This window comes from Trachemys scripta, chromosome 11 (genome assembly GCF_013100865.1).
Source record: "Trachemys scripta elegans isolate TJP31775 chromosome 11, CAS_Tse_1.0, whole genome shotgun sequence".
In the NCBI taxonomy this organism is placed as follows: domain Eukaryota; kingdom Metazoa; phylum Chordata; order Testudines; family Emydidae; genus Trachemys; species Trachemys scripta.
In genome coordinates this window covers 67,760,588-67,785,217 of record NC_048308.1, presented here as the reverse complement: position 1 = coordinate 67,785,217, position 24,630 = coordinate 67,760,588, and the positions used below count along the sequence as shown (strand labels likewise).

At 47.4% G+C, this 24,630-nt stretch overlaps 1 protein-coding gene across 4 annotated transcripts in view; it reads left to right on the top strand.

The window, feature by feature from the left end:
- MLPH (melanophilin) overlaps positions 1-24,630 on the top strand; it is an 83,436-nt gene that overhangs the window by 9,758 nt on the left and 49,048 nt on the right. For all 4 annotated transcript variants that reach the window (XM_034786324.1, XM_034786323.1, XM_034786321.1 and 1 more), the window contains exons 2-4: positions 7,853-7,988; positions 20,300-20,521; positions 22,081-22,217. In XM_034786324.1, the coding sequence (XP_034642215.1) occupies positions 7,879-7,988; positions 20,300-20,521; positions 22,081-22,217 (469 nt within the window). In that variant the 5' untranslated portion in view covers positions 7,853-7,878. The remainder of the gene's footprint in view (positions 1-7,852; positions 7,989-20,299; positions 20,522-22,080; positions 22,218-24,630) is intronic.

Here is a 24,630-nt window from a genome sequence, read left to right as displayed (position 1 = left end):
GTGGTTGGCATTCATGCATTGTTCCCACTGGCCAGTTTAAGCCAAGCCATTCAATGCTTTATGTTCCTATCCATTACTGCTTAGCTGTAATAGGAATATTTAAGTCATTAAACACCTGTGCGTGCTGTATGCTTGAACTCATGTCAGATAGGAAAGGAATTAACTTGTGTTTGTTTAGCTACTGTTTACTTTGCACATTTCCATTAATTTTTATTGGTTTACAGTGCAGCTGGCTTCGCTAAGTATTAAACATCTGCACAGAGGCAGGTACAATAGCGTCTTGTTTCTGTATATTTTCATGCATTCAGTTTAACCCATTCCAACAGTACCAAAAAATAAAAGCAAGTGTACCTCTTTACTAATGGAATTCCCAAGGCAGTACATCAGAATTACACTGTTTATAACAGAGATCAAAATTTAACTCCCCTGAGGCATGGTCAAGCTAGGTTTCTCAGGGCAAAAGTCCTATCTTCCTGACATAGGGCCAGATTCTACTATCCTTTCTCACACCTTTACGCCAGGGTTCCTCCCACTGATTTCAGTGGGACTGCTACCTCTGGAGTAAGCCACTACTCAACATGAGGAAAGGGATGGGATTCTGCCCCTTGATTCTCAAACCGAAAAACCTTGTAACTGTATTCCTAAGGGTCAGAGTGTTCTCCCATTAAATAGCATCTGACTCCTGTTGAAGTCAGTGGAACTTCGTGTGAGTAGAATCTGGTCCTAGTTAAAGACGCACCAAAAGCAGAGTAAGAACGTCTGAATCTGGCTCATAATAGTTTAAAAAATGGTATGTGAATAGTAAATACATGGCATGGCATTACTGCATCAATCAGCAGCAATGCTCCTGTGATTTTAGCATTATTGTCATATAAGTATTCCTAAAACCGGCTGGCTTGTATTTCGACATCAGTCAGTTGCTTTGATATCAAGCAGATTAGAAAATCACTGAGAGCCCACCCATAGAAGTACGGGGCTGTAAATTGGTCTACCCTCATTGCGTGTTGTAGTATGGGCGGGAGACAGCAGCCAGGTAGAGCTTTGAGTCCATCCGCCTCGTCCCCAATGCGCCAGCCAGCACAGCCAGGCTTACCCAGAGAGGCAAGGAAGCCGCACCAGGTATAGGGCTGTAGTGCATGGTTTACTTCTCCCCTGAAGCAAGGGAGAATCATGACTGAGCCACAGTTTGGGTCCTGGTCCCCGCCTGGAGCAGTGCAGCAATGCACAACTTTTCCTTCAAAGCTAGCGGTAAAGTCACAATGTAGCCCCTTAAAGAGAGTAACAGTCTTCCTCCTCCTTTAAATCCCAATCTTTATAAAATCCTAAAAATAATCTCACTAGTTTCCAATCTAGGCTGTGTCTAGTATATCCATTTATCCATCTGAATGTCCACTGTCAATCATACACACTGCTGTCAAATCCGGAAAACACGCCTTTACAAATTACAGCCTACGCTGCGAGCGTTAGCAGATCGTCAGTTCCCAGTAGAAACTGCTAAACAAAGCTTCCTTTTCTAATTCCCAGTGGCCATCAATTTCTAACCCTCATTAATGTCGTGACGATGCTTGCTCCAGCAATTGATCAAAGACAAATGAGAGCCCTTTCTCCTTAGCATAAAGTTATAACTGTGATAAGATTTGCCTTAAACGCTATCCAAAATGAGATTGGACCGTTAAATAAAAGTTGCAATAGTAATACGTAAAACCGTAGGATGCCTGGTGTAGATCCGATTTGCAGTTAGAGCTGTTTGAACTTGTTTTCGCCCAGCGTGCTGTGTACTGGATGTCGTTGCAATGTTCTGAAGGGATGCAAAGTGCAAACGATAGGAGCGCGGTAGAAAACTACGAACGGGTGAAGGGGAAAAATGGGATTATAGACCTGAGACATCTTATGACTCTGTGCCTGTTCCAAAGAGCGAACAACAGCCAGTGAGCTTGCCTTTGACATGAGTGGAGGCTTCCTCGGGGTTGGCAGGGAGGGCTTTCTGCCTGCCGTGTTTGGATACTGTGCAATCTCTCCACCCTGCAGTGAATTGGATCCTTTGTGTTAGTTTTGCTTGCCTTCTTCCAGCTCAGAGACGGGCATGAGCTGCAAAACCCAGATCTCAATTTCAGCACCACCAGGACCTCTTGCTTCTCCCCGGCCACTTGCGGGAATTTGCCACCATTCTGAGTGCATAGGCCATTAGGGAGTCTTGCGTTCTGGTGGCCTGGTGAGGAAACACAGACTTACAGCACCGGTTCACAGCTGGTATAAATCAGCATAGCTCTGTGTAAATCCCTGGAATTGCACTGATTAAAACAAGCGGAAGATCTGGCCCATAATATCGAAGAGACTAGCTGATGGATACATCGAGAGACACCAGATTTTTGAATTAACATGGGCGACCTGATTTTCAGAAAGTCAAGTCTGGGAAAATGTGCATGATAGAGTTGAGCTAATAATTGATTGTTCAGTTCAGGAGCCAAACCAAAACATTTAAAAAAATATATATATTGTTCAGTTTGAACCAAAAGTCAATTCTTTTGTTTTTTCTCACCAGAATGGAAAAATTGGGGGGGGGGGACAATTGTTTGTGGTTGAACAAAATGTTTTGTTTGACCCTGTGGCAGGGTGTACCAGGGCCTTTGAAGCCCCCTGCTGGAGGCCCTGTGGTCCTACCACACCACGCCGCAGAAAAGGAGCAGTGAAGGTGAGTCCTCCAGGCCTGTCTAGAAAGGCTGCAGGGAAGCAGCCAATCAGAGCCCAGCAGGCTCTATTAAAAGACCCTGCAGGGACTAAGCAGGTCAGTTGCTGGCTGGGACCAGAAGAGGGAAGAAGGACTGGAAGGCTGTGAAATTCCACAGGTAAAGAGGCCTGGGAGAGAGAGAACTCTGAGGTAAGGGTGAAGAGCAAGGGGCTCTGTGGGAAGTGGCCCAGGGAATAGGAGCAGCACATGGCTGCTATTTGTAGGTTCTGTGGGTTGGAACCCAGAGTAGTGGGTGGGCCCCATTCCCTCCCCTCCCTCCAACTGGAAAAGTTTCCAAAGCCCCAAGAAGAGGACAAGTTTAATTTAGAAGTCCCAGCACAGGGCTAGAATTTAAAGGCATAGGAAGTCCTGGGGTCACTGCTCTGTACCCAGGCAGGGACAGACTTAAAGCTAGTCCAGAAAGGGCTGAGAACTGAGCCCAGAGAAATGTCTGCAAACCTTAGCAAGGGGACAGGAAGTTCATGCACATTGACTGGGTGTGACTCGGCCAGAGGGCTGAGCCACTGAAGACCCACCTGACGAGGGTAACAGCTAACAGGGGACACTGCCGAGAGAGCAGGTTTGAATCCACCCAAAAGGGGGCACTCACGAGAGGTGAGTGGCCCCTGTCACACACCCACAAGTATTTTTTTTCCCCTGATTTTTCATTTTGGGTTATTTTCAAGTATTTGTCACTTTTATTTTTTTTTTTAAGTTCCGCTAAATTCACTGTTTCAAAATGAAAAGTTGAAACATTCCATTTGGAACTGGCCAAACCGAATCCTTGCAACTTCTGGCTCAAACAAACAAGAAAAAACTCAAGAACTGTTCACCAAATTTGACCTGGATTTGCCACTTGTGTTCTGAAAAACTTCACCCAACTGCAGTGCAAAATGCATGTATACTTAGTACTAAGCAGGGGTTCAAGGGTGGGTGTGTGTATGTGGGGGGGAATACAGCTAAAAGCAGAGAGGGGCTCCCCCTTTTCTGCCTGGCTTGAGTTAGTAGCACTCTCACATAGCACCTCATCCTTCATTGCTGTCACAACGAGAGCTCTCATTCCTATTTCATTCCTCTCATTCCTGTTGAACTATCTCTAAGGCTGCTTAAGTTATTACACGGAGGACATGGAGAACTGAAATCTCCATTGCAGTGCATTAGTTTTGCTGGGAGTATGAAGGCGAAGGCAGGCTTAGTGGTACGTGCTGCTTTTTCCATATGCAAGTTCTGCAGCGGCGCTTGCAAGTCAGATAATTGCATTGATACCCAGCCAGTGATGGCCTGACTTGTATGCACAAGTGTCTGATTTCTGTGCACCGTTGTGGGAACCCTGTGTGCAAAATAGGCGTGCAATTGCACACCTCGCTTTGTGTGCAGCCTTGGGCTCCCGTTCTTCTGAAAAATCAAGCTGTCAGTTTAGTTTGAGAAGCCTGGTGGTTCTTGGGCTTGGTCTACATGGAAAACTTGCACCGCCATACCTATGTCAGTCAGGCGTGAAGAAATCCAAACCCCTGACCAATATAGCTATCAGCTGAGATGGCAAAAAAAAGCCTTATATAAACTGATCTTACAGGAGTGTTGTCATTCTGAAGCCTTTGGGGCCAGATCCTCAGCTGGTGTAACTGGCTTATCCTTCCATGGCTCTACATCAATGTTCATGAGATGGAGATCAAGTCCCTGTGACTCCTCCATGGTCACCAGATACATAAAACATCTGCTGACTCAAGTTAATGAGTTTTGCGCATTTTATTCATTCATTTGTAAGAGGGAAAGGAATGAGGAAATCAGCTGATGGTCATGTTGATTTCATTTTCTTTCTTAAAATAGGAGGTTATGTTGGTGGCTGTCATGCTGGTGAATGCTCTTGTGTAAAGCTGCAAAAGTCCATGAACAAACATTAAAAAATCAACTTCAGCTAGTACGTGCTATTCACTAGCAGGCGATAGTGTTCCCATTTGATTTCTGAGAAAGGTTCGTATTTAAAAGTGGCGGCAGCTTGTTTACTAGAACTGTATCAAAGGGGGGGGGGAAGGATAGCTCAGTGGTTTGAGCATTGGCCTGCTAAACCCAGGGTTGTGAGTTCAATCCTTGAGGGGGCCACTTAGGGCTCTGTGGCAAAATCAGTACTTGGTCCTGCTAGTGAAGGCAGGGGGCTGGACTCAATGACCTTTTGGGGTCCCTTCCAGTTCTATAAGATAGGTATATCTCCATATAATAAGATTTTTATTTATTCATTTATTTATTTATTTATATTTGGCTCCTGAATTCTCGTTCAAATGTCATTTTCATGTGATGCTGCCGTGTCTGACCTCTGTGTGGGCACATTGCTGACAAAAATAACCTGAAAACTGCAATATTGAGGCCCCGCTAATAACTGTAAAACCAGGGCTGACAGTTAGACCAACTCTGCTGCTGTCTCAGTTCAGCAGACCACTTGAGCATGTTGGCTGTTCCATTGACATCGATTCCAGTGAGTCTACTCCAGTTCTTAAAGTGAAGCCTTGTGCTTATATTCCTGGCTGAACTGGTGAAGTCAATGAGAGTTCTACTGATTTCAGTGGAATGAGAATCGGGCAAATGCTGAATGCTTAGTGTTCGGCTCTTGGGCTTAGTGGTACCTTCCTTCATAAGCGATCCCATTGATGTCCTTGGTGAGAGGGGCCACTCGGTAAATGGGGGTGGCAGATTCTGCCACCATGCCATTGAGACACATTCACAGTCCTTTTCAGACAAGACTCCATGTTGTAAAATAAGGAGTGATCCTCTTCCTGCTGAAGTTAGTAGGGAGCATGGCCGTTTATTTGAATAGCAACAAAAGTAAGACCAGGATGTCAAACTTTTCATCCTTGTAGTGCAAGCAATTGGTCATAGATGCCAATTTTAAACAAATCCTTGCATTCTGCTTGAAATTATAGTTTCTATATAGTGAAAATTGACACTCCCCATTTGATCTTTTGCCCAGTGGGACTAAAAGTTGTGACTATCTTGTCAACAAAATATTTCCTTACTTGTCTGAGCAGCATATGTGCTGTTGTGTTTGTGAAGGGACTGGAAACAGGCATGTAGATACTCAGTACAGTATGAATAGTTAGAATGTATTTTTTTTTCTTCTTCTCATTAATGAATTCAGAACAGGAGCAAACCCATGCTTGAGAGGTCCTGGGATAATTGCAGCAAAAGCCCTTAGACAGGCTCTTGTTGGGATGCTAATTGTCATCTATTGACCTGCTGTTTGGATTCATTGGTGCAAAGCCACTCTCAAATCTGCTTACGTCATTTGCTGATAAATGCGTTGCTCACTTCTGCCAGTTAACTAATTGTTCTTATTGGGCTCCCAACTCCGCTGGACGAGCTAGAAATAGATTCCCAACTTCAAAGGAAAAGCATGTGCTCACCTCTGATATTGACTTCTCCTGAAAACTCCGGTTCTACACAAAATTCATTTGAATTTGGATTCAGCTTGTCTAAAGTCCTTTTCAGGCCCAAATCTGATTGATGTTAGTCCATCTGTTGCCCCCCAATGAATTGCTAGACTGAATTACTCTTCCTCTTGCCTGGCAGATGAAATACAGTAGCTAACTAGCTGTGTCAAGGAATTTCCAGCCTGGATTGTAGGAGACTATCTGAAATGGAGGTGACATGGGTAGAATTCATTTTGGGTGATGGCCTATGTTGAGAGCATGTTTTCAGCAGATAGAACTTCTCATCCTGGCAGAATTTTGTACCTCTTTAGTGCGTCGTCTTCTTGCCTTAAATACCTGGGGGGGGAGTGGGGAAGCATGTAAAGTAATGTTTCTTCCTACAAAGGAAGAAAACTGATTCCTTTGGATACCCAGAGTACTTTCTCATGGAGAGAGCCCCACTCGGTGATAGAGAAATGTTTTATTAAGTGAATGAGAATCAAGGGTGATAATTAGGCCTGTTGTGGCAATCAGATTATTTTAGGTGTTGGCCTGCACCCTGTGGCTTGTACTGTGTATTAGGGCTCTTGTTAATAACCACTAGAGATTTAAACCTTCTGCCTTTCAGTGATCACATGCATGCAACGAAACCAGACTTGTCTTTTAAGTTATGGTGGTGACATTAGTGAATTCATGGTGACAATATTCATGTTACGATGACCCTGTTAAATAAGTTGCAACCAAAATATGCTTGGCTTCCGTACAAAGCTGGGACCAAATCAGATGAGAGAAACAAGCCAACGAACCGGAAGAGGGGGAAGCTGTTCTGTGACAGTTGAGTATAGTACGTGTTTGTAGAGTGCTTACATCAGGACAAAGCTGGCACCCTCTCTTAGGGGCAGCAACACCCTTGTCCACGGATGTTTGGGTCAGGCTAAAGACCGGGGAGCTGTAGTTGACATCAGTTTGACAGGCAAAACCTCTCCCAGCAGGGAGACACCAGCAGGCAGGGACCACATCCAGGACCACATGGCCTGAGGGCTGGTTGGCTTGATACCCATTCGCCTTGCGGTTTAGTGTAGAAAATAAGGAAAGGAGAGGCAAGAAGTTGACAAAAGCCACCCTGCTCCCCTTGGAGTCCAGGTGGAGGACATTTTTTTCATCCTGTAGCTGCCATGGCAAGCAGAGAAGAGTCTAGAAGTCCTGTCACCCCAACCCCTCACAAACATCAGGCCTTGACTTGTTTGGGAAATGTTTAAGATTTGTATAGTTCAGGTACACTTTGTAAACAACCTGTTTAATAAGCATTATTAATAAGCATTTCTCTCCAAATGAAGGCCTCAATTGCATCAAGTTCTCTCGGTATGACTCTGGGCAAAGGGATTGAGCCTTCCCCTAATTCCAGGGAAGCTGTCCGTAGGCCTTAGACCATTACAGTGTCGCTCTCTGAAGGCAAGCTGTGTCAGCAAGTGATTTTCATTGCCACAACCGGCCACCCATTGTACACAACTTCACCTCACATACCAAACCATTGGAATGAACCAGCTCATACGGATGTTGACAGAGGTGGAGTAAGTTCCTTCCCTCTGTCAATATGAAATACCTCCCAGGAGATGCATGAGCACGTGCCTTGTCTGACTAAGAACATGACAATGTCTCTTTGAATGTAGACTGGCTCTTATATAACCATACTGACTTATTTCTTATTGCTCTCATTGTTTAGCTCCCCTGACCCAACTGCTTGCCAAGATGGGAAGGAAACTGGATCTTTCCAAGCTAACGGATGAAGAGGCCAAGCACGTTTGGGAGGTGGTTCAACGGGACTTTGATCTGCGGAAGAAAGAGGAAGAAAGATTGGAGTGAGTACATGCTTTAAGCACACTTCAAGGCTTTGATGACTCACAGAAGGAAATAACAGGCTCAGATCCCTGAGGTCGCTTTTAACATGAGAACAGACAAAGCCAACAGTTTGAAAATCTAGGCAAGAAAAAATAGTTTGGGCAAAGCCAATAGGAGAAAGGAGCAGCCCATTTCATTAACCTAGTAGTCTACTGCATTTGGTTATAGTCTGAAGGGGAGGCTCCAGCTACGCAGTTGGTGCAAATCAACATAGCTCCATCAGGATCAATCACGGATTTTAAATCAGTGGAGCTACACCAATTTTTGCCAGCTAAGTATCTGACCTGAAGTCCAGTACGCTCACCCCAGAAATGTCATGGGCCAAAGCCTGGTTTCAAAGAGGCCCGGCTTTCAGTGTCTGGAACAAAGTATGGAATTTGGCTGCATTGCTGCCAATAAAACTTAACAACGGCAGAGTAAATTCAAATACCTGCGTGGTTCTCGTGTGTGGGCAGTTTGCAAAAGAGCTGGCTAAAAATAGGTCAACATTTATAACATTTTGATCTCTTCATTAAAATTGGAACTTTGGCACCTAAATTGGATGAAATTTCTAATCTGAGATTTTGCCCAGCTGTGTCCTATAGTATGTATTATTCCTCTCAATCCTGAAAAATGTATGGTGGGAAAGTTCACTGGACTAGCTTTGAACAGCAGAAATGTCCAGTTCTGGTTTGAACAGAGGGGTGACAAAATACTTAGTTTTATGTGAACTAGTTATTTCATCCTCTGTGTGATGCTGAACTTCTGCTGACCTTGCTGGCACTGAACTGATCAGCCAGCAGAGGAGATTGAAACTGACAAATCACTATCCTCTGACATGCTCTCGGGGTAGGAAGCTCATTGATTTCGGTCCTTTGGCTCAAAAGAATGGAATAATGAGTGACAGTCTCATGCCTATATGCATGAGCCACCCTGGTTTGTATGTGGTGGGTGTCCCAGCAAAAAACCTGGGACCAAATGCAGTCTTTGTGTAATTAGATACATCTGTGATGGCTTTAGAATCATAGAATATCAGGGTTGGAAGGGACCTCAGGAGGTCATCTAGTCCAACCCCCTGCTCAAAGCAGGACCAATCCTGAGACAGATTTTTATCCCAGTTGTCTAAGTGGCCCCCTCAAGGATTGAACTCACAACCTTGGGTTTAGCAGGCCAATGCTCAAACCACTGAGCTATCCCTCCCCCCTTTTAAAAAGGAGTTGTATTGACTTAAGCTGAATTTGGTCCTTTGTGGCAACCTGCTGGGGTTTGTAGTTTCTCTTTGACAAAGGGGATGTTTTAAAACAGAAAAAATAATAATCCCTAACAGTAAAGGGAGTCTCCAGAACCAGCATCGGAGCATCTTACCCATGGCCACTGCAGGGTCCCCATTACCAGCAGCTTCCTCTGGACAGTGTCTAGTCTCAGAATAGACTTCAGAGCACCTGCGCTCTTGCAGATCAGGAAGTAAAGTCCAGTGTTTCAGGCACTAGCCTAGGACTTTAGAGACCTGAGTTCAGTTCCCAGCGCTGGCACAGACTTCTTGTATGCCCACGGGAAAGTCTCTGTCTCTGTGCCTCTGTTTCCCACCTGTACAGTGGGGATAATTGCACTGCCTGGTCTCTCAGGAGTGTTGGGAGGGTAAATGCACTAAAGATATTGATGCACCAAGAGCAGACCCCCTTCTAACCCAATGCACCAACAGCAGTAAATAGCAAATGGGCGGGACCAATGCGCCCCACACACACCTGAAATGAGCTCAGATTCACAAAACGTGTGGAGTTTGAATAGGGAAATGCTATGTGCGTGGGAGGCAGAGATTGTTACTCTGAATTATTTTTTTTATTTTTCCCCTACAAGATCCTCTATGCGTTACGTGGTCCCAAAGCCTGTGCCATGTTAATCATGCAGCTTGGCAAGTGACGACAAGGGCATTAAAGTAACATAGTTACCTGGAAAGAGACAGCAAAGACTAATTCCATCCTGGGGAGGGAATTGTTTATATTGTACACTGAGGTAAGAGAGCAGAGCAGCTCCACCATGAATCATAACTGTGGGTGACTTCCTGGAGATTCCATTTGCATTGACTCCTTTATAGTGTCTATAACCATAAAACATGTTCCTGTGCCCACGGTGAGCTGACTTCCCGGCAGTTCAGGAGGCCAGGGAGGAGTGAATTTATAGTGCTCATGGCAACCAGGAACAACTAACGCCTGCTAGACGCTGACATACCTTCAAGTTTCCCCGCAGCTCTGCCAACAGGTCTCCCTCCAGACCGACAAACTCCCCGTGAGCCTCTCCTGAGCAGAAATGGCCAATTACGCTGCTGGACAAACTTGATCCTGCTATGTCAGGCCCTTTAAATAGTCCCTTTAAATGCTTCGAGTCAGTGAGTTTGATTCAGTGTGGCAGGGAGCAGCATTTTTTTTTTTTCTTTCTGGTCACTGGTCCTGAAAACATTTTTGTACCAATTCACCAGCTAAACAAAAGTCTCTCCCATGTGATTTCAAAAGAAGCTACCTTGCCAAATGCTAAGGCTAGACAGGAATGTTTTAGATCATTTGATGGCTGGGAGCACGAGCTTGCAGGGCCTAGAAACCAGTTGGTTTCCATCACTAAGACTGTAGGTTTTTTTGTTTTTGTTTTTTATCAGTTACTCCTTTTTTACCCTGTTCCACAATGTAAGACCTACAAGGGTCAGCCAATGCAATGAACCCTTTATGCTGCCTGGTCACCAGGGGGGTGAGACCAGGAGATTTGAGTGTGTTTTGAGCGCTGGCAGGTAGGGACAAGGCACCTGCCAGGGCTACAAATGAATGCTTTATACTCAAGCACAACGCTCCTTTCTGCCTCTGGTTTAAGGTTGGGCCTTACAGTGAAGTTCTTACCATTACCATCTTTCTTTGCTTCACATTGATTCCATCCTGGCTCACACAAACAAGCTAACTTGTCCTCCATAGTCAGCACTGAGTTGCTGGAGACTTGTCTACGTGTGGTCCCTACAAAATCGCCCGACCTGCCTGTGGTTGTTCATAGTTGTGGACCAGGCCCCACTGATGTAGAAGGTACCAGGCAATCCTGCAGAATGGGCATTTGATGGGGTGTATAAACGCTATCCTGCCACAGCCACGAAGGGGTTAAGACACAGTAGCTACCTCCTCAGCTGTGGCTGATTGGCAGACCAGCACTTGCTGGGTTAAGAGCCTGCAGACCAGAAGGGGGGGCCAGGGAATCTGAGGGGGGGGGGGGCTTTGCATCAAATGCAAGGAAGCAGCTGGAACCCCCAGAGATGAAGCTCTGAAATAAGTCACTCTGCAAAAGCAGCTGGAGGCCCCTGAAGGTAGGAGGTGGCCCAGGGAAGCAGCAGTGAGTCTGAGGGATCAGACCTTAGCTGCTCCGTAGGGGGTCCCTGGACTGGAACCCTTGCCAGCCACCAGCAGAAGGGCGGTAAAAGCCCTGCAGATGCAAGGGGAGAAGGACCATTGAGTCCAGGGTGGGCTGCAGACCTGCCAGGTCATTAGACTGTTTTGTTTGTTGAACTCTCCTACCCCTGAAGAGGTGGGGACTGTAAGTGACCTGGCCGGAGGGCCCAGTCATAAGAAGGGGCAAGTCACCCCAGGCTTGGAGGGCCTGTCAATGAGGGAGACCCCAGAATCAAGAGGCTGCTGCATCTTGCCTGGCCATGAGGGGATGTACCAGCCACTGCCTGACCTTTCCACAGGGGGAGAGCCCTCCAGATCTGCTTAGCTGGCCCTGGAGCCTGGATGGCTTGTATAGGTCCCTGGGGCTCCGTGCTGAGCTGTGGGGGTCACAAGGGCTAGATTGTGCCTTGAGGCATAGCCCTGATTGGAATGGGGCATATAAGATGCATCACCCTAGATCTAGCACCACAAACCACTGCACTTCAGAGACACCCCTCTGAGGCACAATCCCTACTTCTCCCTTGCTGGGGCTGAGGGGTTGCAATTTGCTGTTGGCCTGTACCAGCGGCAGATAAGGACAGCAATGCACTAGCCGCGCTGTGCTGGCTGGTGCATGGTGTCTTGAGCAGGAGCCAAGGCTTTGTCTATCCCTGCCCATCCACCTGCTTTGGTGGCTGCACTACGCTGGCTGGGGAACATCCAAAGTTCCTCCCATACCCACCCCCCTGCTTAGGTGGGTAAGTGCTTTACCATGAGTGCCCAGATCCTAGGTCCATGCACCCCATTCTGGGGTACAGCAGTAATTCTCCTTCCTCCGTGCAGACTTGTAGCCCAAGTGACAGTCTAGCCCCTGGCCATTTATAGTGTGTGGAGCTGGCTTCAGCCCACAGATGTTCTACCGCAGGGGTGAAGAACCTGCTATCTGAACGGCAGAGGTGTTTGCGTGTATGGATGCGGAGCAGGGAGACGGCTCGCTCCAGCCACGCTCGGAGGGGCAGCTCGAATGGTGCGGTGTTGAAAATGTTCTGTCGGACTCCATTGAACAGGCTGCATGCCATAAAGGTTTCACAGGAACTCTGCTATGTCCATTATTACTAAGGTTCATAATGTGGGCTGGGCTGGTCTAAGCCACAGATCTGACAGGCTGTAGAAATGGGCAGAACCAAGGGAGGGGTTGACTTTGGATATTTTTCAGAATCTCCTCGCGCAGGTTTTGGTTTTGCAAAGTGAAACCCCAACCCGAGGAGTGTTTTGGATCCAAACTAGACAATAAGAAAAGGAGCCTGTTTTGTCCGACGTGCAGGTGCTTTGGATAAATAGTGCTGGGGCATTTTGCCCGTTTATAATACAGAGCTCCGGTTTAAGTCAACACAGCCATCAGTGTGATCAGAATCCATTCCTAGCAGTGCAGTGAAGTGTAGGGTGAGTTATGTAAAGAGCTGCACAAAAGAAGCCATTTGCCGCGCACAACAAACCTGACTGGTTCCACCGAACCCGTCAACGGAGCTACATGCCCCTGAGCACAAACGTCTGTTAACTATTTACATATACACACAGCACGCTCCTAACAAGCCCAGCTCAAATAACTGCCCCCGCCCGGGTTGGAAGCACTTGGCCTCTAACTTACAGTGGACTTGATGCCTGCCCGTCTCCTAGCATGTTGCACACACTGGTGTGTAGGAGTGAGGGTGAGCAGATGTCCTGATTTTTATAGGGACAGTCCTGATATATTGGGATTTTTTTCATAGAGGCTCCTATTAAACCCCCCCCCCCCTCCCCTGTCCTGATTTTTCACACTTGCTGTCTGGTCACACAACCGTGTGCAGCACCGCTTACAACAAAGGGGGAAGTGGTGTGACAGGTGTTATTGCTGGAGTTCACCATTTTCTCTCATCATCAGTGCCTCCTTCCCCACAGACCTGTCTGTGATAGCCTTACCCCTAACTGGAGAGACAGTAGCATCTTCTCCATGAACCTCTCTCTGCTAGCCTGCCCCCAATGGGATGGCTACAGATGTTCTTGCAGGCTGGAGAGCCTCCTCCATCCGTGACTGTCATGCTCCTCTGCCGATCTGTCAAGATCACCCTGGGGCCCAAGAGTGGGAAACACCACGATGTGCCCGAGCACCTCAGAAAGCGTGCACAAAGGATTCCAGAAACTGCTCCAGAACCGCTGCACCATCCACTGTCTCTCTCTCTCTCTATTTTTTTTTTTAAATGCCCTACAGAGAGGAATCCTTGGCAGAGTCCAGGGTGGTCCTTTTTATTAGTCAATATTCTTCATAGAAGCTTTCATTTTTAGCACCATGTCTTGGCTGTAGAGCAGCAGCAGAGTATTAAAGTAGCACCAAGCAAGATCAGGGGGCTCTGTTGTGTGTACAGAACACATGGTAAGTGACTGTCCCTGCCCTAAAGAGCTTACAATCGAAATAGACAGCCCCAGGGTGGGAAGAAGGGAGTGGTGGTGTTCCCATTTTACAGATGGGGAAAGTGAGGCACGGAGAAACCAAATGACTTTTCCAAGGTCACTAAAGGCATGTCTACATTGCAATTAAAAAAACTGCAGCACCAAGACTCAGCACTGGGGTCAGCTGATTTAGGCTCACAGGGCTCCAACTTGCAGTGGAGATGTTTTGGGTTTAGGCCGGAACCCGGGTTCTGAGACCTGGTGGGATCTCAGAGCCCAGGCTCCAGCCTGAGCCAGAACACCTACAGTGCAGTTTTTATCCTCCCAGCCCAAGCCCCACATACCTCAGTGAGCTGACCCGGGCCAGCCATGGCTGTGCTATGGGTCTTTTAGCAGTGTGTGGTAGAGTTAGGAATTGAACCCACGTCTTCTGAGGCGGTTCAGTGCCTTCTCTTTCAGAGCTGGGTGACATTTTTCAATCCAAACTTTAGGCAAAAAAATGCAGATTTGGTGATACCAAACCACTTTGCCAATGAGAGTCCATTTGCCAAATCGTTTCAGTTTAAAAAAAAAAAAATCCCAAATAATTAAAACATTTTGTTTGAACATTTTTCAAAAGGAAATGTTTTGATTTTTTTTTTATTCAAAAATGAGTTTTTGTGGTTAATTTTCTAAAAATAAAATTAAAGGAAATGTCAAGAATGTTAAGGGCTCAAAATCTAAAGGTTTCTATGAACCTGACATTTTTTCAGTTTTGCTTAATTTTGTTGTTGTAATTCATAATACACCAAAAACTCCATTATTCACCCAGCTTTCTTGCTCATCCATATATAGCAAAATCCCAATCTCCCTCACTACTATTCCCCCGAATGAGCAGTTTTCTCAGCTAAAGTGTGTGTGTGTGTGTGAGAGAGAGAGACTGGATCAGAATCTCGACTCACAAATCCAGCTAACTCTCAAGATTTCAAAGGAAATGCTTCAGCTCTACAGACCCTTGATTGTGTTCTTTAGATTTTCAAACTGACTATGAATGTTGTCCTCTCAGTCTTATGTTACCTTGAGTTGGTTGCTCAGTTCATTCATGCCAGTTACATAGTTTAATTTAACATCAGATCATTTTACGAGAAGAAAGCTATATGACTGCAGACCTCGATCACTAGCGACTGCAAGGGACAGATTCTGATCTCCATTACTACCTGGGTAAATTCAGAGCACCTCCCTTGAGGTGAATGGGATTGCCCGGCTTTGTGCCGGTGTTAATCAGGCCCATAGATTCTATCCTGCATTCTCATAAGAACGGCCATACTGGGTCAGACCAAAGGTTCCCTCCAGCCCAGTATCCTGTCTGCCGACAGTAGTCAATGCCGGTGCCCCAGAGGAAGTGAACCTAACAGGTAATGATCAAGTGATCTCTCTCCTGCCATCCATCTCCACCCTCTGACAAACAGGTTAGGGACACCATTCCTTACCCGTCCTGGCTAATAGCCATCAATGGACTTAACCACCATGAATTTATCTAGTTCTCTTTTAAACCCTGTTATAGTCCTGGCCTTCACAACCTCCTTAGGCAAGAAGTTCCACAGCTTGATTGTGCGCTGTGTGAAGAAGAACTTCCTTTTATTTGTTTTAAACCAGCTGCCTATTTTCATTTGGTGGCCTCTAGTTCTTATATTATGGGAACAAGTAAATAACTTTTCCTTATCCACTTTCTCCACATCACTCATGATTTTATATACCTCTATCATATCTCCCCTTAGTCTCCTCTTTTCTAAGCTGAAGAGTCCAAGCCTCTTTCATCTCTCCTCATATGGGACCCATTCCAAACCCCTAATCATTTTAGTTGCCTTTCTCTGAACCTTTTCTAATGCTAGCATATCTTTTTTTGAGATGAAGAGACCACATCTGTATGCAATATTCAAGATGTGGCCGTACCATGGATTTATATAAGGGCAATAAGATATTCTCCGTCTTATTCTCTATCCTTTTTTGAATGATTCCTAACATCCTGTTTGCTTTTTTAACTGTCGCCGCACACTGCGTGGACGTCTTCAGGGAACTGATTAGTTGTAGCTAAATTAGCCCCCATCATATTGTATGTATAGTTGGGGTTATTTTTTCCAATATGCATTACTTTACATTTATCCACATTACATTTCATTTGCCATTTTGTTGCCCAATCGCTTAGTTTTGTGAGAACTTTTTGGAGTTCTTCACAGTCTGCTTTGGTCTTAACTAGCTTGAGCAGTTTAGTATCGTCTGCAAACTTTGCCACCTCACTGTTTACCCCTTTCTCCAGATCATTTATGAATAAGTTGAAGAGGACTGGTCCTAGGACTGACCCTTGGGGAACATCACTAGTTACCCCTCTCCATTCTGAGCCTCTCTGGAAGCACAGCCTGGGAAGATGGGGGCAAAGGTGTTCTGAGGCAAGTCTGAAGACAGCAGGGAATGGTTTGCTCTTTGGTGTAGCCTAGAGCAGCCCAGCTACTGTTCTCGTTTATGCCCAGGCTGGAACAGGCTCAAGGGAACCATTTGCAATCCAGAATAGCTAGATCTCACCCCGCTCTCCCAGCTGCCATCCCCTCGGTGGTGTTCTATACCGGGGAGTGGTATGCCAGCCCTATGCCGCCCAGCAAACCATCCCTCTGCAACAGGTATTCCACCACGGGGATATCCGGCTGTTTTCTGGAATGCCACTGTGGGTTTGGACCTCAATCTGCTAGAGGCTTTCCCGGTAATTCCATAACAGCCCATGCCAGCCACACCTTCGCTTACTCATTCTACAGGGAATTTAGTAACAAAAGAGCTGGCTGCGATCCCGACTATTGAAAAGAATAAACAAAGGCCACGTGGTTCCTCTGGGTTTTAAATTGGTTCAGCTGAGACCTGTTATCTCCTTGGCAGGGGTAGGGAGGAACTGGCAGGCTTTGAAAACAGGAAAAACTGGTCTAGTGAAAGTTTTCTGACCTTCGAGTACACAGAGGGAAAGTTCAGCGGGCACGGCACAGAGCGAACATTATTAGTTAATGTTTCTATTAGGGTATTATGTAGGTTGGGCCCCCTTGCGCTAGGTGCTGGACAAACATAAAAAAGGACAATCCCTACTCCAAAGAGCAATTCTCAGAATGCAGGAGGAGGGCTGCCTGGGGGGCACAGTTTGTAGCTACGTAGCCAGAGACTCCTATTCCGCTTAGCCTGCTGAGTTCTTTCATTCCATAACCCAAACGGCCAATCGGAGCGCACACATACCTGCTGCTCTTCGGCTGGGATTAAGAATGAGGGTCTGTCTTGGGCACCGACATCCCTGCCAAAAACCGCCTTTGGAAAGGGCTAAAAACCAGCCCTCTTTCCGAAAGCAGTTTTTAGAAAGTTGTTTGTAAAGCCGGAGCCCTCGATTTGTGTCATAACCACAGGTAAATGTGCTGCTTAACAGAGACACCGTGGAGAGATATTTGGTTTACTAAATATAAAGGGGTTGGGCCTGAGTCGCCTCTCACGCTGATTTTCCTCCTGTGCCAGCTAGCATCAAATAGCATAGCTCCCCCAAAGTCAGTGTGTAACTGGGAGCCGGATTTGGTCCCTTGACAGCAACTTCTTTATGAAAGCGTTTTGCTCCCAGAAGCCGTGAAAGCCAGGGCTTTCCCGAATGAGCAAGCGAGACTGGGAATTCAATTATGTAGACAAAAGGTGGCTGCTGGGGTACTGCTATAAGTCATCCTCAGTGATGAACAACTTATTGCTACTGTAAACATCTCCTGGCCGGAAGCGCCAATGGAAATGCATGGAGCAGGCTCACACTGGGCCAGATTCACAGCTGATATAAACCGGCATAGCTCCATTCAAGTCAATGGAGCGGTGCTGATTTACAGAATCTGGCCCCAGGTGACACTTAGTACCCATCCTCCTGGAAAATCTTATGCACGGGCTTCTGATGGGAGAATTCCCACAGATCCTGCCCTGCGTGCTTCCTCAGGCACAGGGCCAGCTCCAGGCACCAGCGAATGAAGCAGGTGCTTGGGGTGGTCAACGGAAAGGGGCGGCATGTCCGGGTCTTCAGCGGTGGGTCCCTCAGTCTCTCTCGGAGCGAAGGGCCAGCCGCCGAATTGCCGCCGAGGAACGAAGTAATGCGGTTGAGCTGCCGCCGAAGTGCCGCCGATCGCGGCTTTTTTTTCTTTTTCTTTTTTTTCCCCCCCTTCGCTACTTGGGGCGGCACAACCCTGGGATCTTCCCGTCCATTCCACTACCACCCAATATTGAAAAATGTTCATGAAATCGAATGGTGTCTTCGTTTCTTATGAACTGGCTTTGTTGACCTGGCATTTTAACCTTCCTGTTAGTGGGTCAGGTTGACACCCATTTATTAACCCCTTGATAAAAGCACTGCAATGGTGTACAGCTAGTGTGGCTACCCTGGACGCAGCTAAAACTTGTGAGAACAGCTGAGCTTTCTAGTCCATGTGGAACAGCCCTGTTAACTGTGTCCAGGAAGGGGCGGCTTTCCAGCCCTGCCTAGATGGAAAACAAGCCTTCAAGGACCCTTCCTACAAATCAAACATTACGCTTCTTAATCATAACCCAAAAGGCAAACAAGCTGTGGTATGTACTAGCTAATGCACTGCGCTGAGAACAAATAGAAATCCTTCAGGTATTGCCGCAGATCTTCCATTAGGACACTGTTCTTGCTCAGCTGATTTGGAATGTGTGTTTTAGCCAACCCTGACTGCTGCTTGAAACGCAGGCTACACGGAGCACTTCCTGCGTTGAGGAGTGCCAGTTGTCCAGACCGGGTAGCATATCCTAAAAGCAAATGAAATGTTTGCCTCACAATAGACTCTTTCTGCTAACAAAGTTCCAGCCAAGATTGCTTTCCAAGTGCGCTCTGTATTAGACAGCCGTTCACGGGATTGTCATGAACGCTCACGTGGTTGCTTTCTTCGTAACTGACACACGCTGTTCTGAGACCTTCCTACCTTTTTTAAACTGTAGTTGTTTCATGGATTTTAGTACTGCAGGACTGTGGAATGGGCCCCAAAACTCCAAGAACTGATAGTGAAATCTTGGTTCCCTACCATGTTCATTGTAAATAGAGCACTTCCCAGTGAAAACATATGTATTCAAACAGCTCCTCTTCTTCTAGGTAACGGGTCTGTACTGATGATGTCCAAAACCCCAATTCAAAGCCAAACTCCTATGAAAATAACCCTACTCGTGTAGCTCCTAAGGGGCAGTGGGGAGAATTGAAAAGCAGAAACAAATTATGATTATTTTATTGTTGTGTATATTATCTGTATAATCATCGTGCCTAGATTCCCTATTCATGAACCAGGACCCCATTGTCCTAGGTGCTCTATAGATCGCCAACAAAAAGTCCCCAAAGACTTACAATCTGCGTATAAGACGAGACCACAGATGGTAGAGACAGATCTGGGAGTACAAGTAAACAACAACGAGGCAATAGTGATCAACACATTTAGGCTGTGGTCTAGAGTTATTGGGCCAGATCCTCAGTGTAAGCGTCATTGAAGTTCTAAGCATCTGCTCCTGCGGCTTTTAATTCCACAGTGGAACCTAAGCCCAACAGGTCTGTTTTGTGGTTTTGGAGTCAGTCAAAATCTTGTGAGAACAGCTGATCTACGGAGGTTTTTACTGTTTACAACCAAAATCTTCCAGGGCTACCTGGCAGGATTTCAGCAAAGCTGAACCATACAGCCCATTTGGCCTTGAACCCAAGCCCTAGCCTGAACCCAAGCCCTAGCCTAAACCTAATCTGGATCTAGATCCAAACACTGTCTCTTTGGCCCAGCTGTGCTGTTTTCTAATACTTGTTTCATTAGTGATAACAGAGCAGAGTTCCAACAAGCCATGGGGCTTGGAAAATACTAGTCGAGAGTGATTTATAAATGTCATGGAGCTTGTCATGGGGAAGGATGCAGAGCTAAATGAAATTATATTTGGTCAAAGTCACACAGGATAAACAAATCCATTAATGGGCCAGATTCCATGCTTGGATACACTGATGAAAATCCAGAGTGTCACCACTGCTTTCAGTGGTGTACAGTAGAAAGGTAGTATAGCCTAATGGATAGAGCACTACACTAGGATTCTGGAGACCTGGGTTCTTTCTATTCCTGGCTCTTCCACTGGCCTGCTGGGTGATTTGGGGTAAGTCACCTGTCTCCCGGTATGCCTCAGTTTCCCCATCTGTAAAATGAGGATAACAATTCTGACCCCCTTTGTAAATCACTTTGAGTTCTGCAGATGAAAAGTGCTGTGTGATAGCAGGGGATGATCACTCCAGATTTACAGCAACGTAATTCAGAGCAGAGCCGGGGTTGGTGTTCTTAATGATTACTGTTGAGTCAGCTGGTCTCCCAGCTGAGAGTCCTCAGGGCTGCTTCCAGACTCAACCCATGGAGCGTAGCCATGTCTGTTCCTCGTTTCCTGACATCCGTGTCTGGCTTTTATAGGGACCTGAAATGCAAGATTGAAAAAGAGGGCACCAAGAGGGAGCTCTTGTCCAACCAGTCCCACCTCAACGAGACCCACTGCGTCCACTGCCTGCAGCCCTTCAAGTTCCTGGTGAACAGCAAGCGCCAGTGCTTGGACTGCCACTTCTACACCTGCAAGAACTGCAGCCGCTACCACAAAAAGGAGCAAGCCTGGATCTGCGACCCTTGCCGCTTGTCCAGGTAGAAGGACAGGGAGCAGCAGCCCTACGGACAAAGGGGTTTCACAATGGAATGGGGCTGGAGATGAGAGGCAGAGTGGCCTAAGGGGCGTGTCCTAAGCAAGACAGGAGATCTAGGTTCTATTTCCGACTTTGCCATTAGCCTATTGGCTGGTCGTCATCACTCTGTGCCTCAGTTTCCCCATCTGTACAATGGGGTTCATAATACTGTGAAGTGTTTTGAAATCTACATATGAATGATGCTCCATAGGAGCTAGGCACTATTATTATGAGTAACCCCAAAGGTTAGGCAAAGTAAAGCCATGGTCAAGGACCACAAAGGATCTCACGTGCAAGTTCCCACTCCAAAGAGTTTTGATGTTGTAGTTGCTGGGCAGTGCCTGTTATTTTCAGGTCACTTTCCTGGGCCCCCGCTACACCTTCTGGGTGTCTAGTAGCAGAGAGCACAGCCTCACAGTGACCCACTGCCGCTTTCGGCACCTTTCCCCCTGTGGGGGAGAGAACAGGGGTAATGATCCCTCGGGCAGCCCTGGGCCGCGTTCTGACCTAAAGATGGGCTCGGGAACTCTCACTGCCATATTGGCAAAGAAAAGGGGTGAGGAGTCATTCGAGTGCAGCACAGACAGCTCTGTTAGGCCTTAAAGGGTCTGGCCGGAGTTGGACGCTGAACAGGACCTCTCTGCCCCAGGAGGAGATGGTGCCACATCCCTGTCTCTTCCCCTCCCCCTTGTCTGGAACAACATGCCCCTCTTCTCCCAGGGTGCAGGGAGGGAATGAACCTTGCACTCCCCAGGTGTAGGGACTCGGATGGTGACGTCCTTGCCTGAGATGCACTATACAAGGAAGCTCCTTGTAGTCTCAGCACACAGTCTGAAACCGGAGGCGCTGCTGTCTGGGGGCAGCTGAGTGGAAGGGATTGTCACCCCGGGCGTGGGCTCTCGGAAGCAGTGTCAGCGCTCTGGGCCCGAGCATAGAATGGGCCCCTTCGTGATCTTGTCTTCTGGAACAGGCTGTCAGACCCTTCTGCTGCGCAAAGCCAGCGTTTCCATTGATGACGAGTCAGAGAGAGGTTAGACCATTAGCGTTGGGGGAGCAAATAGTGGCCAAAAGCCAAAACAACTCCAGACACCCGCACATTTGTACTGGAGGCAGGGGGCCTTTTTATTAAGGTTGAAACTCCAGGTAACATACCACCCCCCTGAAAGCATGGCACCTTAACCAGTGTGAAAATCCCTTTTGCGGTTACACTTATATGTTGTGGATTCTCCAGAGAGATGGGGACATAAAGAGACATCTGAGGCTCCAGGTCCAATATTGTTTACTGGCTCTAAGTGGAAAGAAGGATATGTATGTGTGTGGATGGTAGAACAGTAGGGAAATAAACTGAACATCTTGCCTCTCTCTGTGTCTTCCATTGGGGCCCAATCCAACACCCACTAAACTAAAGTCAGCGAGAGTCCTTCCATTGACTTGGATGGATCGGATCAGACATTGACCAATGAAAGCACGACCACTCTGGCTCGTGTCTATAAGTTACCGCCTCTCTTTCTCTTTGGGCAGGATTGTGAAGATTGGCTCCCTGGAGTGGTATTATGAACACGTGAGATCCCGTTTCAAGCGGTTTGGAAGTGCTAAAGTGATGAGGTCTCTCTACGGCAGGCTACAGCATGGGCAGAAAATGAATCCAACGTTGCTAGGTATGGCAAAGGGCTGCGCTCCTTTTGATCTGCCTCGCATGCTTATTTAACTAATGCTTGAGCAACTGTAACAGACACACCTGGGTGTGGTGCTCTGTCCCATCTAGTGGCACCGAGACCGCTTAGAGAGAGAGAAAATAAATCTGCTCTACAGCCTTAGCTAAGAGCCATGTAGCACTTAACTCATGCAGTAGAGGCTCATGTATTTAGCTCCAGAGGTCCCAGGTTCAATCCCGCCCGCTGATGACCAGGGTCTGTTGGTGTTACATGACTCTTTGAAGATATACAATGCAGATACATAAGAATGGCCATACTGGTCAGACCAATGGCCTATCTAGCCCAATACCCTTTCTTCCAACACTGGCTGGTGCCAGATGCTTCAGAGGCAATACACAGAACAGGGCAATTATTGAATATCATCTAGTCCTAGTACCTGGCAGTCAGAGGCTTACATGCTAGAAATAGTACTTATCATAATATAATACCAATTAATGCTAAGTTATTGGTAAATTTTGCTGTTAATAAATGAGACAAAGATTCAGTTAATTAGGATTCACTTAATTATCTGCTCTGCCACAGATTTCCTGAGTAACCTCTGGCAAGTCTTTTAATCTTTCTGTGCTTCAGTTCACCAGCTTCAAAATTTGGATTGTCTCAAATGGGGACTCAAACTGACTAGGTAAAATGTATCCCTGGTGTAACTCCATTGATACCAGGGATGAATGTGGACGTGTGTGTGTGTGTGTGTGTATGTATATATATGCATGCTGTGCAGTATATACAAAAAATATACAAATATGGTGCTTTTATATCTGTATTCGCACTGTTGTTTAAAATATCTCTAAGCCTGTAAGTGAGGGCCAGATTCCAGCCTCTTTGCACTGCCAAAGCAGCACGCCGGGACACTAAAACTGCCCTAAAAGGGCAGCTGAGAATTCTCCTGGGTTGGAACAGCTGCCATAGCTTCTCCTCCATAGGCAGCGAGTTATATGGGACCGTGGTGCCTGTGCTCCACCAATATTCAGGAATGTGGGCCCGGCCTCACCAATGTTTGGGCTTATTTTTTCAAAGCTGTCCTGTCCATAAGACGGACTGGGGCCACCGCTCCAGGCCCCACGCTTCGGGGGGCCCCGCACTTCAGGGGGATGGCCTTGGGGGTTAGCAGGGGTCCAGCATTAGCAGCAGCAAATGACCCAGCCCACCCTGCTCTGCTACGCCCCGCCCCACCTTTTCCTGCCTCTTCTCCTCCCCGCCCCCACTCCACCCCTTCCCCCACGTCCCGCCTCTTTCCGGCTTCCTCCCACTCCCCCAAGTGACACCGGGCGCCGGCAGGGAGGAGCGGGGCGGGCTGGGGCCGGGTCACTCGCTGCTGGTGGTGCCAGCCCCCCAGGCAGCCCTGGACCCCGCGTCCCTCTGAACGACTGGACCCCTCAAAGCGCAGGACCTGAGGCGATTCCCCCGGTCTATCCTATGGACGGGACAGCTCTGCTTGGACCTGTTCTGGGCACCACCAAAAATTAAACAAACCTGGTGCCCGTGGTCTCCTCTGAACCCGAGACAGAGATGTGTTGGGGGCAGGGCTGGAGTGCACTGTGATTTGGTGAGCCCGGTCAGTGTAGTGACCCCAAGGGGCTTATTTCAAGCCAATGGAAGCTAAAGCAGCCTTCAGGTCATTCAGACTCGCTCTAGTTTGGCCCCCAACCAGTTACAGAGATGGGGTTTGAATTCACCTTCCCCCCGTCCCAATCTCCTCTGTGCCATGCTCTGCTCCAGAGCAGCAGAGGAGTTAGTCCCGAACCACCATTTATGCTTCCTAATACAAAGCAAACCGAGGAGCACAGCTGCTTTTAAATAATGGACGACAGCCGAGCGAGGGCACTTTACACGAGTTGAAGAGCTGGCCCTTTATCGCAGCGGTTTCTCCTCCACCCCTGTTTTCTGCACACTGATAAATGTTTGGTTTATGCATCCGAAGAAGTGGGCTGTAGTCCACGAAAGCTTATGCTCTAGTAAATTTGTTAGTCTCTAAGGTGCCACAAGTACTCCTGCTCTTTTTGATAAATGTTTGTATACTGACTTGCCAGTAGATGGCAGTGTTGGATAGCTTTAAAGACTGACATCACTGTTGCCAAAGCCTTTGGAACAGGTCTTTGTTCAGGGAAAGCCCCTGGCGGGCTGGGCTGGTTTGTTTACCTACAGTATCCACAGGTTCGGCCAATCGCGGCTCCCACTGGCCACGGTTCGCCGCTCCAGGCCAATGGGGGCTGCAGGAAGCGGCGCGGGCCGCGGGATGCGCTGGCCGCCCTTCCCGCAGCCCCCATTGGCCTGGAGCGGCGAACCACGGCCAGTGGGAGCCGCGATCGGCCGAACCTGCGGACGCGGCAGGTAAACAAACCGGCCCGGCCCGCCAGGG